General features: G+C 36.3%; 1 protein-coding gene across 3 annotated transcripts in view; it reads right to left on the bottom strand.

Moving 5' to 3' along the window:
- Window positions 1–387: 387 nt before the first annotated feature.
- CABCOCO1 (ciliary associated calcium binding coiled-coil 1) overlaps window positions 388–17,439 on the bottom strand; it is a 167,745-nt gene continuing 150,693 nt past the window's right edge. For 2 of the 3 annotated variants that reach the window (XM_061405080.1, XM_061405082.1), the window contains exons 6-8: window positions 8,726–8,848; window positions 8,173–8,313; window positions 388–2,179 (exon numbers count right to left, since the gene is read on the bottom strand). In XM_061405080.1, the coding sequence (XP_061261064.1) occupies window positions 2,105–2,179; window positions 8,173–8,313; window positions 8,726–8,848 (339 nt within the window). In that variant the 3' untranslated portion in view covers window positions 388–2,104. The remainder of the gene's footprint in view (window positions 2,180–8,172; window positions 8,314–8,725; window positions 8,849–17,439) is intronic. The other variant, XR_009734210.1, reaches the window with a different exon arrangement.

Here is a 17,439-nt window from a genome sequence, read left to right as displayed (position 1 = left end):
TTTATTTTTCATTGTCTACACTGTTTTTTTCCTTTTTTTGGTAACAGAGTGCATATATTGCTTTATTGATTCAAAATTAATTTAAAAGAGCAGAGACTGAATTAAAATTTGTAGTTACTGCTACTACAATTGCTCTTTCTCCTATTATTAGATGTTACAGTCAGGCTATTGCAGGGATCCCTGGGCTGCTCCAACACTATAAAGACATAAGAAAACAGGATGACAAGTTAGTTACCACGAGGGGACGTACCGATCCACAAGTTCCAGTGGAAAGACAGAGAAAGCTGGGAATTCTGGCAAGGTGGCTGCCCCAAACAACTGGACAGTGGGGATCAGGGACGGGCAGTGGGTTTTGGGTTATCGTAAGAGGTAAACAGAAATCAAACCTTAGGGAAAAAATCCTTTAATGTGAATTCATTGAGTTATCAGAACAACCACAAAAAATAAGTATTATCTTCACTTAACAGATGACCAATTATAGGGTGAGCAGCCTGTCCAAAGTCACACATCAGACCCTGGGAGTCTTACTCCAGAGACAGGCTTTTGGTGTTCATATAGGGTATTGTTTTTGTGTAGTTTTTAGGGCCAACTGCGTATTTTTTATTCAGTTTTGAACTCTTTGTACCTTTGCTCAAAATCAGCACTCTTTATTAGAAATGGAGGTCCACTGTTGTGCCAATGGTTGCATTTGAAGCTGTACTGGGTGTTTTAAGAAGCTCCTTTATTTCCTATTTGTGGTTTCTCTAGTTTCACCTCTGTTTTCCCTGGAAAAAAGACAGATTGATGAAATTAAGACTGTGAGCCCTTCTAGTGATCACTGAAGGCCATCAGCATTTTCAGTTAGGAAGGACAGCTCAAGGAAGAAACACCTTAGCTCATTCAGGCCTTCCAGACTTGGAAGTGCATGAACAATAAATAAAGACAGTTTCAAAGTAAGGACTTCTCTTACATTGCTGATCAGTGTAGTTAAAAAAACCAAATCCTTCCAGATCTGTCTCTGCCCTAAATGAATATATTTTGGGCAGTCCCCTTGGTACTGATGCAGTAAGCAAGGTTATAGCCCAAGGTCACAGCACGGACCAAACATATTCGACCAAGTGCCACCCAGATGTAAGTACATTTGGTTCCAATATAAACTGGAAAATTCTTGGAGAAATGGTCCCCTCCTTGCAATGCTCTACATTCTAGAACACTCTGAAGCCTCAGAAATTGGGAAAGAGCCGAGGTAGTAGTCAATTTAATTTGCCAAACTAGGGATAATCAGTTGGCAAATGGATATTTTCTTTTGAAATTATATTTTTAATAATGGTATTTAAAGGCTTGAGATGTTTTCAATCATTCTACTGCAATATAATGGTTAATTTTAAGAGCTCTGTGAGTTTGATTTGTATTTAAGATTTTTACAATCTATATATAGGTTGGTCTTTAATAACCATTTATACATTGCTTCTTTTTATATAGGTCATGTATTCTCCCGGGAGAGTAACAAGATTAGAAATAACAAATACAGTACAGAATAAATTAAAGTGCTTCAAACTGCATTATATAATTTCAGAAAATTGGTTTCACACTGAAACATTTAAATAAGAAAACCAACTGATTTAAGGGGAAAAAAAAAAAAAACCCTAGTACATGCACTTGAATTGCTATTGTTTAGCAAATTTTACCCTCAGCAGTATGGTGGTGGTCTGTGTTCACAAGGCTTCAGCAATGTGGCAGTTCATTTGGGTCAATATGGATAAAATCATTGTTCTTCTTTATTTTAAAATGTTGACTTCATTCTCCTTGAAGATGAATAACATTTACTAGTCAAAATGTCAAAGGAGTATTATAAAAGTAATTGTATTTTTATATATGGTTCTCCAAACTCTTATATAAAAATGTTCTTATTACACACAGTGCAATAAATTCAGAGGCTGTTATAGGACAGGAGATAGAGAAATTGGGGCCAATACTTCTCTAATTAGTTAGGATAATGAAAAGTGGGGCTTGGTTTTCCTCTCTCAACTAAATGAAGGCGATCTGGTGCTCGAGAGAGTCTATGATTCCAGCCGGTTTTGTTTGTTTCGTGAAGTTTTAGTATCAATCTCCTGGTACGGAGTCCTCAGGCCTTTTTCAATTTTTCTATCCGTGCATTAAAGGCTTCTTCCTGTATTTGCAGCTTTTCGTTTATCTCGGTCTGTGAAGACAATCATAAAAAAGTGGTTATGATGGAGCTATCTTTGGCTGCACATTGTCTTTGTGGTTTTGACATACTATAGTGCCTGAAGACAGACATTATCCCTCACACACCTTCCTGTTTTGCAGACGTAGCCGTGTTTCAGCCTGTAGTGATGTGATAACACTTTATCATATTTCTCTGCACATTCCCAATGTATAGCATGTCTGCTATGAACAGGAAGTGGTATTTGGACAGCCATTTTTCACATAGGCTTGTGTTGGAAGATAGGCTAATTTATCTGCATTTTCAGACAGACTTTACCAATAAGCACCGAATCAGAATAACTGCTCTAGGCTCAGTTATTGCAGCGTTGTTGGTACTGCCACCCCTCTGCAATGGAGGTTTTTGTCTCCCGTGTAATACATTCTAATTGGGATCCCAGAAAGCTTCTGTTGTGAAATCACAACACAAATAATCTCACAATTAGAATGATTCTCATAATTAAAGAGTATTCGCCACATATACAGCTCTTAAAATTATGATGCCCTTTGTGATATATAGTTTTGGTATAAAAAAGTAAGCAGTTGCTGACAGGTTTTCGTGTTTGCTGTGGCTATGATAGCATTTAGCCTCTGGCAGTGATATTCTGTGGACTAACATTGCTACCTGCACAATTCCAAAAATATTTTCATATTAGCTGAACATTTGTAGCCCTGGAAATGTCCTCCTTTTTTCATGATGGATTATAACATTATGTATAGAGAAACCAGTGGCAGGGGCATGGTAAAACTGGGGTCTTTGTTTAGGTGATTTAAAATAGTCAACAAGCATATGAGGAATAGTTCATACACATAAATGTTAGTAAGTAATTAGAAATGTAGAATTGTAATGCCTATGACCTAATTTAAGGTCATCAGGGTAACTATATTTTAAGAAACATAAAAAATCAAATACTGATTTTGGTCCAAATATACCTTCATTGTTATTTATTTATTTATAACTGTAATTATAACAGCTAGTTTTGAAAGGTCTACCTGCTTGCCTTATCTGATGAGATATTGTTTCACTTTCACAGTTAAGAGAAACTATTTCTGAAAAGATCACATTGGTGCCAAAAATTCTGGGTTCTCGCACAAGTATATCTTTTTTGGCTCAAGTATTATCAAGTCCTGGGGTCAAGTCTGGCCTCTGGCTTTTCCTCTTTTCCTTTCTTGGTGCTAAGTGAAGGAGGCAATGAGGGATGAGCATGGTTGTCCAGGTTACAAAAGAAATGTCTTATTTTTAGGAACCTATAATCCCCTTGGGCAAAATTTTGGGAGAGCTGAAAGGAGGAAGGGTCTAGGAGTGCGGAGACCTAGGGATTAGTTTAGCTCTGCAGCCTTGAGCAGGTCACTTAACCACCTTTAGTTCTTATCAAAAAATTAAGTAGTTTAAAATTAAGTATGTTAAATTTCACGTATGTTGGCTTTTAAATTCATAAGTCCAAGTATGTTAACTTTTAAATTCATAATTCTAACTCTCAATTCTGTGATATATCACTGATGTTATACTATTTCATTATCATGATATTGTGCTATATTAAAAATATTACTTCTGTTTCTTTATGGCAGGCTATATATTATATCATACAGGGCATGAAATAGTTTGAAGAAATGATTCTGTTACAGTTCCAAAGGATCGGGAAGTACTGGTCTAACTAGACAATTGACTCTTCCCACTTTCAATTAAATGTACTTTAGGTCCACCAATAATTTCATTTCTTTTTAACTAAGGACAGACATATTATTATCTTCCAGCTTCTGTTTCCCTATCTCATTAGGGTTTTCACATTAACCTGGAGGTCTTTTTGGTATTTCACTGAGACAGAATTGACTGCCTGCAAGTGAGGGCTCTGGGGAAAAGGCTCCCGAAAGTCAGCGGCATGCCTGCTAGAGCTGTGCTGACCGAAGGACACATCTCAGATTGGTGATCAGTACTTTGGACACTGGACGACAAGATCCCCTGTCTGGTCAAGAACAGGTTGTCCTTGGTCTACAGTGTCTCCATGTTAATCCTCAGAACACCGATGACCAGATGTGCTATCTACACGTCCCAGGATAGGGTATAGTTCCATTGCCTTTTAGGAAAGAATGGAAAATCCATGACCTGGGTCCAACAGCCTCTCAGTGATCACATCTTGAGGTGATTTCCCACTCAGCTTTTCTAACCTGGGAAGTTGACCTAAAAATACCTATGGTCCCAGGATGGCAAACTTCTCTTAAGGTTTTCACATTATTTTACTCTACTGCTTAAGATAGGGCCACCAGCCAACATTTAATGAAAGAATTTAGTGCTAGCATTCATATTTCTCTGAAATACGAATGCAAGAATTTAGTGCTAGCATTCATATTTCTCTGAAATATAATTCTTTAAATATATTAAAGTTTGCTCCATTGGGTATAATTTTTATTATACAACTCAGGGCCAAACTAATTTCATTTTAAATGTATCTTTAAAATTAAAATACCTAGGCTATATAAGCTTAAAATGTTTGCTCTATTCAGTATAATTTTAATTAACATCTCAGGGCCAAGATAACTTCATTCTTAATAAATTTCTGAAGCTATAAAGTGAGTCAATGGGAAAGTAAGTAGATTAACATAAAAAATTTAAGGATTCACACTATTTTCAGAAATTTCTGAGTTACAGAAGTGAAATATGCTTGTAACCACAATGGAGAATGAGGTCTGAAAAAAATTGTACTCAAAACATGAATTCACTACTGCCTTTTCCTACAAAAATTATAATAAGACTATGATTTTTACCTTTGTATATTTTTTGAGTATGATTTTTACATAAAGAAGGAGAAAAAACTATTGGAAAATTTAAAATATCTTACAAATAAGAATTCATTACATGTTCCTACAGCAAGTCATTGGTTTATATGTACTGACCACTGATAAGCGGCTACCTTTGAACAGGGATGAGACAGTTTTAAGAGCCAAGAACACCGGAAGGCAGGTTTTAGAAGTGGAAAATAACTTACCCATTTAAAGCAGGGAGACATTTAGGTAGGCAGAGAGTAATTACCCAACTTGGAATTTGACCAAGACAAAACAGTAAACACTGAAAAAGTGCCACACCACTGGAGTATTAAAAACCAAAGTAGTCTGGTTGTGATATTAGAGGTTATGTGGTTTTTGTGGATTACACTGGAATTAGAACTAGAACCCAGTTCACAGCTCCCAATCAGGGTCTTTTGTCAACTTCTGACCCTGGAAACCCTGGACAAATGACTTAATATTTCTGTTCCTCTCAGTGTTCATTTTATTTATCAGATAAGTGCCTGCCTAATTCAAATGGAGTTTACTAAGATTATTGAGAGAAAATATATAAAGGGGTTTGCTATCTTGAGATACTGTATAAATAAACATCATCAAGCCATTTTATTGAAAAACTGGCAATAATTTGGCTCAGGCTGCCGGGAGAAATATCAATAACCTCAGATATGCAGATTGACACCACCCTTATTGCAGAAAGTGAAGAGGAACTAAAAAGCCTCTTGAAGAAGGTGAAAGAGGAGACTGAAAAAGTTGGCTTAAAGCTCAACATTCAGAAAATGAAGATCATGGCATCTGGTCCCATCACTTCATGGGAAATAGATGGGAAACAGTGGAAACAGTGTCAGACTTTATTTTTTGGGCTCCAAAATCACTGCAGATGGTGACTGCAGCCATAAAATTAAAAGACGCTTACTCCTTGGAAGGAAAGTTATGACCAACATAGATAGCATATTCAAAAGCAGAGACATTACATTGCCAACAAAGGTTCGTCTAGTCAAGGCTATGGTTTTTCCTGTGGTCATGTATGGATGTGAGAATTGGACTGTGAAGAAGGCTGAGTGCTGAAGAATTGATGCTTTTGAACTGTGATGTTGGAGAAGACTCTTGAGAGTCCCTTGGACTGCAAGGAGATCCAACCAGTCCATTCTAAAGGAGATCAGCCCTGGGATTTCTTTGGAAGGAATGATGCTAAAGCTGAAACTCCAGTACTTTGGCCACCTCATGCGAAGAGGTGACTCATTGGAAAAGACTCTGATGCTGGGAGGGATTTGGGGCAGGAGGAGAAGGGGAGGACAGAGGATGAGATGGCTGGATGGCATCACGGACTCGATGACATGAGTTTGAATGAACTTCAGGAGTTGGTGATGGACAGGGAGGCCTGGCGTGCTGCAATTCATGGGGTCGCAAAGAGTCGGACGCGACTGAGCGACTGAACTGAACTGAACTGAATGTCCATGAATCTACTTAGTATGGAAATGATCAAGGCACCTGACAGATCTGCATTCCTCACCTCTGGTCCTTTCTATGCCTAATTCTCGACGAGACGGGGGATCTTGTCGTCCAGTGTCCCGAGTTCTTTCTATGTCTAATTACATTTAGATGAGCCAGCTAATGGGCTTCCAGGCCCAGTAAGGATGGCTACAGGCCACTGGGACAACACTTACACATAGAAACATCATATTCCTTCTGATATAAGGGTATTGATATAAACGCTACAGACTCTAATATTAAAAAAATTTCAATGAATATTTAAAAAACATACTGCTCACTACATGGAACATGGCCTCAGTAAAGATGTTTTCAATTTTGAGGGCCTGCTACTGTCTAGGGCCTTGGTGATAATTTCAGAGCCACAGGATCACAAAGGAGCCCAGGGCCATGATTATCCATAAACTATATTTAGATGAAATGTTATCAAATTTAAAGAGAAGATATGTTTTGAACTCAGCTTAATTCAGCTGCTCTCTGCCCTTCAACATGAGTAACCAGTTATTACATTCATGGGGTTGTTAACAATAAAGCTTTGTGTAAAACGTGTCCTTTCACTATTTCTGGTAAACAATAAACACCCCTTATTAAGCCGAGGACTTTGGCTGATTCTGTTGGCATCGAATTATTAAATGTTCGTGTAAACAGTACATTAACATTTGATGATTAAACAAGTAACAAGGTATGCTATTGCCAAGCTAATCTTTTGTTCCCTCTAAATTGTCATTAATGCAGAGTGCTTTTTATATATAGTCTCATGTCCAAAACAACAACTGAATCTTTCCCTGAGATGCATTCATATTTTAAACATGCAGTAGAATGTCCTATTGGTTCATGTTTATTTCCACAGGAAATTATAAATCCTCTCAAAATATGCAAATGACTCTTAATCATTTTGTCTAGGAAATGATGCAAGCCGTTGTGTTGAGGTAGAAATGGTGGCGTTCTTTTTGTTTTGGACAGGAAAAAAATTAAGTATAAAGCTAAGCCTACTGATTCATCGTTAGCAGTTGCTACTGAGATGGCTGTCGTCATCACCATTTTCATGCAGCCACTGGTGTCAGTGGTAACACCATTAATATATATATATATATATAATTAGCTGGGCTTCTCTGGTGGCTCAGACAGTACAGAATCTGCCTGCAATGTGGGAGACCTGGGTTTGATCCCTGGGTTGGGAAGATCCCCTGGAGAAGAGATGGGCTACTCACTAAAGAGTTGGACACGACTAAGCAACTTTCACTTTCACACATCCATTAGCTCTGACTGATATGTGAAAGGAGCAAACTATCTGAGAAGGAGTTCAGAGATAAGAAAGCCTCTCTTTAGAAATTTCGTGAAAAGACTAAGCTAAGAATGATGGGCTGAGCTTTAGTGTTTACTGTTTACAAATGTACTACCATTCCTCCTGCATGAGCAGTCAGTCAGTGTGACTGGGTCCTGATGCTGCATGATTCCGTAAACTGGTAACATACCACAAAATGTGCTATTAGTGAATTTATTTTGTGTTCTTACTGAGTCTCAGATGACTCAACTGAGAGTTATGTGGAGATGTTACACTGAGCTGCTCCATTATCAGCATCACTCTTGCTGGCAGAGCGTGGGTAGTGTTTACAGACATTAAGGTTGAGGTTGGTTAATTAACAAGTAATAAGGTAAGTAAGCACACTATCAAGTAAGCACATGATCAAGGCTGAGTACCTGAATGCTGATTAAAATGTCATCTGTGACTTGGTCCAGCACCGATTTTATCTCTTCAATGGTGAAACCAACTAACAGATCAGTTTCTGAAGTATCGGCTTCTGGCTGGGACTCTCCAGGGCCTTGTTCTTGATTCAACCCCTAGAATATTAAATGTAAACAACACTCAAGTAATTCCTGGAGCCTTTACTGATTTATACATAACTTCAGAATTCTTTCGGCTGCTTTCCTATCAAAAATGATGTCAATCTAGGTGGATTTTGATTTGACGTTTTCCTGCATTTTCATTATTCATGAGCATCATGACAGGTCAGTAAGTGGCGCTTTTACCTACTCAGAGAAAATGAAGGTAGAGACTGGGGAAGGTGGAGCAGAAAAGATTAAAATTGCTTAATCAGCCTCAGCTGGCCCACCTCTGAATCAATGCCAAAAGAAACATTTATATTTAACTAGGAAAGATCGGAAGGAAAAGAGAAGTGCATTTGGTTCTTTTTCTCCTACTAGAGAATATCATACTGAGACACAGTGAAGTAAGAGACAAAAGGAAACATACCTTTATTTCCATATCCAATGGTGGAGGTGGCTCTATGAATGTTGAGTAAATATCAAATGAGATTCCTTCTTCTAGAGGATCAGGGAAAGGGTGATCTGCAGGATTCACAACTTCTATCAATTGCTAGAGGGGAAGAGAAGAGCTGTATTATGACAAAAGCTCTGGTGAGTAACCACAATTTCAGCCAATATACCTAAAGTTCCAAGTCTATTATTTTTTAAATGCCATTGACTCTGAATTCTTGATGCCACAGATCTCTTAGCTTTATAGCGCTTTTTGTGCTCTGATAATTAGCATTTTACTTCCTCCTCTGTCTTATTTTTCTATACTATGTAGTTTGGGACTTCATTTTATACTGCCTTGATCTTGAATTGTTCCATGAGTCAGTGTTCCCATCCTCCTGCCTACAAGCTCTCTGGAGGCAGAGACCATGTTTTAGGTTCTCTGTACATCTTCTCCAGTTCTGGCAGAGAGTTTGATCTTAAAACACTCAATGACAGTCTGATGGTGACTGATATTACCCAGTAGAGTCTAGCTGTTCTTGCAGGCAATGGTGAAATGGCCATGAGAACTTGGTGATGAGGATAATAAAGGTTCTAAAGGTTAATGTGCAAAGTTAGCACAGAGTAACTCAGAGAGGAGATGTGCAAAGTCAAGCAAAAATACTGAGGGCAAGGCGAGATGTCACTGAAAGCATTTAACAATTCTGTGGCAAGATTGTGCCAATCAGAGAAGGGTGATGGGTGGTCAACAGCGGAAATGAAGAAACGAGTCAAAGAAATGTCCATCTCACCATGCCTTGAGGGAGAGAGCAGAGATGAGGGTACTGATGACACTAAACATCTGATGCATCTCAATGGTTCCTCTTGCTTTGATTTCATGTTTAAAAGGCAACATTCTGATCGTAATCTGACTTCTCATCTCAGTTGTTCTACAGACATGACTCAGTTGTTCTACAGCTGAGTACTCTGATCTTTATACCTATTACATTCCTCATTGTAAATCAATAAACCCATGTTCTGATTTATTCAGTAAGGTCCTAGGAGCTTGTTCTTATGGCTCTGAGATGAAGCTACCCACTGTATGCTAACAAAGTCTTTAAGACTACAAGTTTTGGGACTTCCCTCAAGGCCCAGTGGTTGAGAATATGACTTGTAAGGCAGCGGATGCTGATTTGATCCCAGGTCAGGGAACTGAGATCCCATGTGTGTGTAGTGTGTAGTGTGGTGTGTGTGTGTGTGTGTGTGCACGCACACTAGTTGTGTCTGACTCTTTGTGAGTCCATTGACTGTAGCCCACCAGACTTCTCTGTCCATGAAATTTTTCAAACAAGAATACTGGAGCAGGTTGCATTTCCTACGCCAGGGGATCTTCCCAACCCAAGTATCAAACCCTTATGTCTTGAGTCTCCTGCATTTGCAGGTGGATTTTTTACCGCTGTGCCACCTGGGAAGCCCAAGATCCTATGTGCTTAAGGGCAACTAAGCCTGTGTGCCACAACTACTGAATCCATGGGCTCTGGCACCTGCTCATGACAACTAGAGAGAAGACTGAGTGTTGCAACCAAGACCAGATGCAGACAAAAAAAAAAAAAAAATGCCTACATTAAGACAGTAATCTAGAAATGCATAAACACCAATAATTACTATCCCATGGCACCTGGAAAAACCCTGAAATCATGATGTTCTTTTCTAACGTTTCCATGTATTATAATACTTCATTTTTTACATATTAATACTTTTGATTTAGATAGGTTTTGGAATGAACTGAAGGCTAGGTTATTGCCTGGTCATACCAATATATTTTGCCTTGACTTTGTATTACTAATTTTAATTTGATCTTATAGGAAGCTGCTGCTTAGTATAAATATATATAAGGACTGAAGTGTTGTAACTTTACAGTCAAGGCAATTTGGAAATGAAGAAATTAAATGATTGGCTTAAGGTCAAATAATTACTTGGTGACAGGGCTAGGAGTTAAGCCCTGGTGTGCTGACTTTGTGGCCTATGCCATTTTCAGTAAACTGTAATATGTCCTCATGTTGCCACATTTGGAAGTTGCTGATATTATTAAGCACTTAATCTTTAATCTGTTAGATGACATCATTCCTGATTATTCATCCTAAATTGACCAAGATGACTAAATGTTAATAAAAATAAAGATCGAAAAAACTGTATCAGAATAATCTTTCTGTCTTTTCACATTAGTAAAACATTCTTTTTTCCTAAATGGGACATCCAAGCATTTTCATCTCCTCACAAAATTATTTGTACATTTTTTCAGCATGCTTGCTTTTTTATCCTCCTACACTTTATATTGCACTTTATTTTACTAAGCTAGAAAAGTAAAATAGTTAAATATATTTTAGTGTCTTCTGAAACATTATAGATAAAATAAATAAGCTGTATATAGGAATCCAGAGACAAGGGAAGATAATGAGGTATTTACTTGGTTGACTAAAGGACACTAAATTCACTAAAGCTGACTTTAATATAGGGTGAAACTAGAAATTTGAGGGGAGTGGTAGTGAGTTAGACATTGAAAAAAGAAGAAAGGAATTGAATTGAATTTATTTTATTTACCACAGGCACTGAGAAGGTAAGCAGGAGATAACCTGCAAGGTAAAAGTACTTTCTTTTAATGAAGGAGAATTTTATCTTGTTGCTTTTGCCATATCTGTCTTGCTGGTATAGTCTTCCATTCATAGGCTAAGACTTTGCTAATTTTCTTTCCCTTTGGTGGAAGTCATCAATAGATCACATCTCCAACCTGGTAGTAGAGAATTCTACCATCTGCCCACCTGTATCCTTTCTTCCAACAAATTATATATTTAAATACTTAAGGGCAAACAGATATTTGTGCTCACGGATCTCATTTTATTCCTTGAATCCCCTGTGGTCTGGATTTCTTTATAAAGTTTATCTGAACTGCGTGCCGACTCCAATGCCTCTGTTTCCCTAGTCTTTGGCGTGCGCGCGCGCGTGTGTGTGTGTGTGTGTGTGTGTGTGTGTGTGTGTGTACTGGGCACACACTTTGAAACTTGGAGCTCCTCAGCTCCACATCATCGTTTCTTTGGTGGGGTGAAGCTCCTATTTATCCCAAGAACCTGAACCTCTGACTGAGAACTAGGCTTTCTTTTCCTTGATTTTTATGAGTATAGCTCATATAGCTATTCATTGATTTGATTCATGTACAGTAACTGGCAGTGAGGATTTCTTTACCTCAGGGTGTTTTGCATACCATCAATGAACCAAAACACAGCTATGTTTTTCTTTCACAAAGAGTCTATATTTGGTTACGTTAGTAAGATACCGTAAGGGAGAGAAATGTCCCAATTTCAGATGAGGGTAAATGTAAAGTCATTTCATTAGTAATACGAAGGCACACTGTCAAATATATAGCTTGAAATAAACATAGTGCCCAGAAGCATCATAGTGATTTTTTCCCCATTAAGCAGGCTTTTTAGAAAACAAGTTTAAGGAAAATTAGAATCAATAATTGTGGTGAGAGCACAGAGCCATCAAATATGTTTAAATGAAACCGTCTGATGCAATACTTTCTTTAAAAAATACAATTAGGCCTTTGTATTTTTTTTTTTAACAAAACCTCATGTTTTACAACATCACTGGTTCTGTAATAAAATCTATTTAAAACAGAAAGACATGGTCAGCTTTATTAAGTTAGATTTTCTGAAAGAACGTTATAATTTCCTCAAGTCTATGAATAGCTGAAGCAAATTAAACTAGTTTTATAACTATTTTATATATTCCTGTAGAACTTAATTGTCTCATATTTTTCCCCTCAAAAGTATGTTACCTCTTAAATCTGGAAAATAAAAATAGAAAAAGTATAAAGTATGTTTATAAAAAAATACTCCTATTTGGTACTCTGGTTTAGCAACCCCCTCTTTGAGTCTATAAGAGAATGGCACCCATAATCTTCAGATCAGAAAACAAAGAGAAAGACTTTAAGTGATTTGCCTGAGGCCTAATGCTGGGATTAAAACTCAGGAGTTTCTGATTATACACGTACATCATTTGACCAAATGATTGGTTTTGCCTGACTTTCAAATACCCCCTAAATATTACTTTGAATGTAAAGCAATAAATGTGTTTCTCTTGCCATTTTTGAATGCTTGCACACAAATGGATATAATAAAAACAATTATGTTGTTCCATGTGAATGCCATTTATATTTTTTCTGATAATGAGCAGACCATTTGAACTAAGGTGAGTACACTAAAAGCTCTAATAAAGAAGAGAATAGATTTCTAAACAGAATAATGAACTGTTAAGTGAACGTACAATAAATAACATCTACAGATGTGGTCGTTAGAAAATTTGTTTTGCATAACTTACCAGTATACATTTCCCCCAGATGTTATCTGTTACATGAAAATGAACTTAAGTTGGCTATAGTGTTCATTAAGTGCACACTGCATTAGTGTTATTTAAGATGGTTTATAATCTGAGTTTAGTTGAATTGTGCCATGGTATTTAAAGAATATCAAGTAAATGGCTTTTGGCATAATTTATACTCGTAAGTACAAAATTTCATCACCAAACATTATGCAGCTTTAAAAACATCCAAGATCTTTACTTACAAGCCAAATGAAATCACTAGAAGTCGTTTAAGAATTTACATATTCAGTATGAAATAGACATTTACTACAGGAATAAATAATATGGATTTTCAACCTCCTGGAACTCAGGACAGGGTCAGTTTAGGTCTAAAAAATACTTACAGGAATTAAAACCTGCTTCTAGATCTTTCTGTGTCTCAGAAGTATAAAGATCTTATCTGAAAATTGTTACTTCATGTTTTCTTTTTCTACTTTATGTGTTAACATTATTGGTAGCATTAACTCTAGTTTATTGTGTTTGTTACTTGTTTTCTTATTTTTGTTGTTTGTTTTTGCTTATTGTTATTTAGTATAGTTTTTCTTTGGAAAAACCATACATGATTTGTCAGTAGTGTTTGTATCACTGAAATCCATGATTAAGATGGCAATTATTAAGTTATTGAAAATATTTAAAATGTCATTGAAATGACAATTTTCTATTGTTCTGAATGGCAAAAAACATGAAAAATTCATTAAACTTTTTTTGAGCTAGAGACACAAAAAAACTGGTATGCTTCAAAGAGACATTTTTTGGAACTGTCAGATGATGACATCATAGGTAAATCAGAATTTACTACACAATGTTAAAGTTTCAAAAAGAAAACTTTATGATAAACTTCCCCAATACTAAGGAAAAAAGGCACAAAAATTCCTGTAATGTTTTAACTATTTTCTCTCCTTGAAAAAAAGCATTACTCATTTGCAAGTCTAATTAAGACGTATTGTGTCATTTTGGAAAATTTTAACACAAATTGTAACCCATTGCTCACAATATGCAACACATAAAATGCCAACACATGAATGCCACCTGCAGAATGCAATCAACTCTGGTAATGTCATACTGAGGCCATAAATTTAAAATGAAAAGAGAGGAAATTCAAAAGCTGAGATTATCGGAGAAACTTTAATTAATCCATTTCTAAAGTGGCTTTTTTTGTGTGTTCAGGCCATTATAAATTTCTTAACATACCCTATAAATGTAGAATATCAATTCTGCTAGGAGTCCTCCTCCCCAGTTGCATTTTTGACTTGGAAATAAATTCGCAAATGCAGCACATTAATTTTCTTTCCTATGCTTAATATGCAGTATTTACATTTTGAAAAGGTTCAAAATGTTGCCAGGCTTCTGCAGGGTATGAATAGACATCTAATAGCAACTTCTATTTCTATCCACAGCATACTGGTAGTTTGAACATTTATAACTTAATAGAGCTCTGAGACCATCGGATTCACATGCTAATCACCTAAACAGTGAAGGGTAACACAGTACAACAAGTTAGGACAGGAAATGAAGACTACTCGTCCAGCTAAAGCGTCAAGGAGGAATTTAGGTTGGCAGGCGCCAGTAAACCAATTCGCAATCTGGCTAGGACACTCCAGTTAACACCTTGTGCCCACTTTATTTATATCTCTTGATTTGATCTTGTTTAACTTGGGCTTAAAATTTTTTTTAAGTGAGATAGTTAAAGAAATTGATTCCAGGGTATTTTAGACATCTTTAGTATTTCTAAGTGTACTTCTGTTTAAGGCCAACCCTCTAATTTGAAAAGAAATCTGAGGACCCCTATCTTAAAGACCTCAGACAACAAAATCCTCTCTAATGAATCTGAAAAAGAGTACCTTCTTATACTGTAAAGGCAATTTAAGAGGAAAAGATGTTTTGATCTGGCTCTGGTACAATTCCTGAGGGACAGAACAGTCCTTCAGAAACTCAGATATTTTCTAAAGATGGCAATAATCTGGAAGATACAGAAATGAATTATAGGTTTTAGACTTGGTTCTATTCCTAATTGTGTGATGCTAAGAAATCCCTAGGCCTCAGTTTATTTATCTGTAAAAGGAAGATAACGATAATTGCTACCTGGCTAATTGTTTCAAGGCACAAATTAGATAATGTGGGTGAAAATGTTGGGGGTTCTTCAAAGGGAAACTGTTATTGAACCTGAAGGTGTATTATATTACTATCACTTATAATTACTGTTATTATGGAAAGGATCATCTTTCTAATGCCAGCACTGGAAGACAGATTAGAGTAGCCATGTTGGGGATACTAGTCTATGCTATTTCTATATTTAATTGGAACATCGCCCAAGCAATCCAATTAACTCAGAAGAATTTGTTAATGATGACATCCCATCACCCTGTTTCCATATAGTCTCAATTTTTAAAATACCAAACATATATCTAATGCCTTTTTATTTGATGAATTCCTTGGACCCAAACAACTTCTCTTTTGGGACTTAGATAGCATGACATAATTAGGTAGGTATGTGGCTTGGTCAGGACTATGGCAAATCACCTTATTTAGAAAAGGAGAGTGTTTATGTTCAACTTTCAAAATTAGAATATCTGCTTCTTTCCCCCACCCCCAATTTATCACTCTGTTTATTTTTCATTTTCCAGTATCCAATGTGGCTTGTGGTTTCCCAGATAGAGTTCAATTAAAAAGATTTCCTTTAAAAAATTTTTGTCAAAAGCACAGTTAGGGCAAACTTTCAATGCGTCTTTCTTGTGAAAATCAAAATACCAGAGCTCTTACAACTACGAAGTTCAACACTGTACTTTTGACTCTTGAATTGTCCTTATTGTGCAATTTCCTCAGGGTGAGAGACTGAAAATATGGTTAGTACCATTACAAATAATTAGAAAAAAAACTATTTCTTTTCAAAAATATCTTTTGAAAATAGAAGCCATTCAGAGTGTATCTGTTTAGCTTATTAAGTTATACTCTAAAAGGCATATCACTGAACTCACTGTAAACTATTTCAAACAGCTCTGATGGTGGGTGAATTTTTGTTTGGTTTCATCCAGTGTATTCTATTTAAATTTGAGGTTTCTAGTACTTAAAAATGAGGAAATACTATAAATTACCTCTTGTTTTAAGAATTAGGAAATTAAGTATCAGTTAGTCAGAATAATAAGATGAGTTATGCAATGATCTTTGTGGACAGCCTATTCTGAATTATGAAATATAAATTAAAAATTTTGATTTTATAAATGTTGCATTTAATTATATCTTATGATAGCTTATATGAAGATAAAGCTATTTCATGGCTTTTATACTTGAAAATATTCCTTTTGAACAAGTATCTATAATTTGCAGACATTATGAGAGATATAAATCATAATGGTTAGAAAAGAAACGACGATGGAAGAATCCTAAGTCCTTGGTTCTAGACTTTGTCTCTTCATGGACTTTCTGTTATTTTCCCAGTTTAAGTTATCTGAATAAAAGGCGGCTAAAACTATTTGGAGAAAGCTACACATGCAATTTACTTAACTTCAAAGTATATGAATTGAGCTACACTTCAGTCCCAAAGTCATCAGCTGAAAGAAAATCTTTAAAACTATATTGAAATTTATTTCATTTAGAAATATAAAGCTTTTTTGGGCTAAACTAGAATGTTTGTAAGTGCTATGAAATCTTTACAAAAGTCAACAGAATATTATTATTCCTGACCTCTTAAGCCCAAGTGTCTATTTTAAGTAATCTGACATTAAAAATGTGCTGACAAATATAGATTAAAAAACAACACAGGAAGTTGTAAATCAGTTGGTAACCCTTAGCATCAAGGAAATAAGAGACCATGAAAATATACTCATTTAGTCAACCACAATCTTAATTTTTAACTTAAGAAAATTTGCAGAAGGCATAAAGTTTATATTTTGGATATTTTATTCATAGTTTATATGTTTCTTTTTTCTCCAGTGGGCTCACGAATTATTACAAGGAAACATGTTGTCATAGTTATAAATACTTCTCTCTGTGCTTAGCTCCCACCCCCTCCCTCCCCCTCCTTTTTAAAAATCTCAACTAATTCTTTAACTGTATTAGGCACTCTTTGGTCAGCGGGACAGGATTTTCTTGCTTCAGAGGAAACTGCTGTTGATTATTCTTATGTGCCTGGCATTCTAGAAACATGGCTCTTTCAGGAAGCACCCAAGCCCTTCCTTCCATGCAGGGCAGCCCCTTATTATTTACATGGGACAATTATTGTTTCAAGGACCTAAGAAGAGGCATGTCTTCCCTTGCAAGGAACAGCTCTAGGTACCGTAGTTTCAAGACTTTTCATGGAATCTGAATTCTTTGAAA

This window comes from Bos javanicus, chromosome 28 (assembly GCF_032452875.1).
Source record: "Bos javanicus breed banteng chromosome 28, ARS-OSU_banteng_1.0, whole genome shotgun sequence".
Lineage (NCBI taxonomy): Eukaryota > Metazoa > Chordata > Mammalia > Artiodactyla > Bovidae > Bos > Bos javanicus.
Note: the sequence above shows the minus strand (reverse complement) of the source record. Positions and strands in the feature narration are given on the sequence as shown.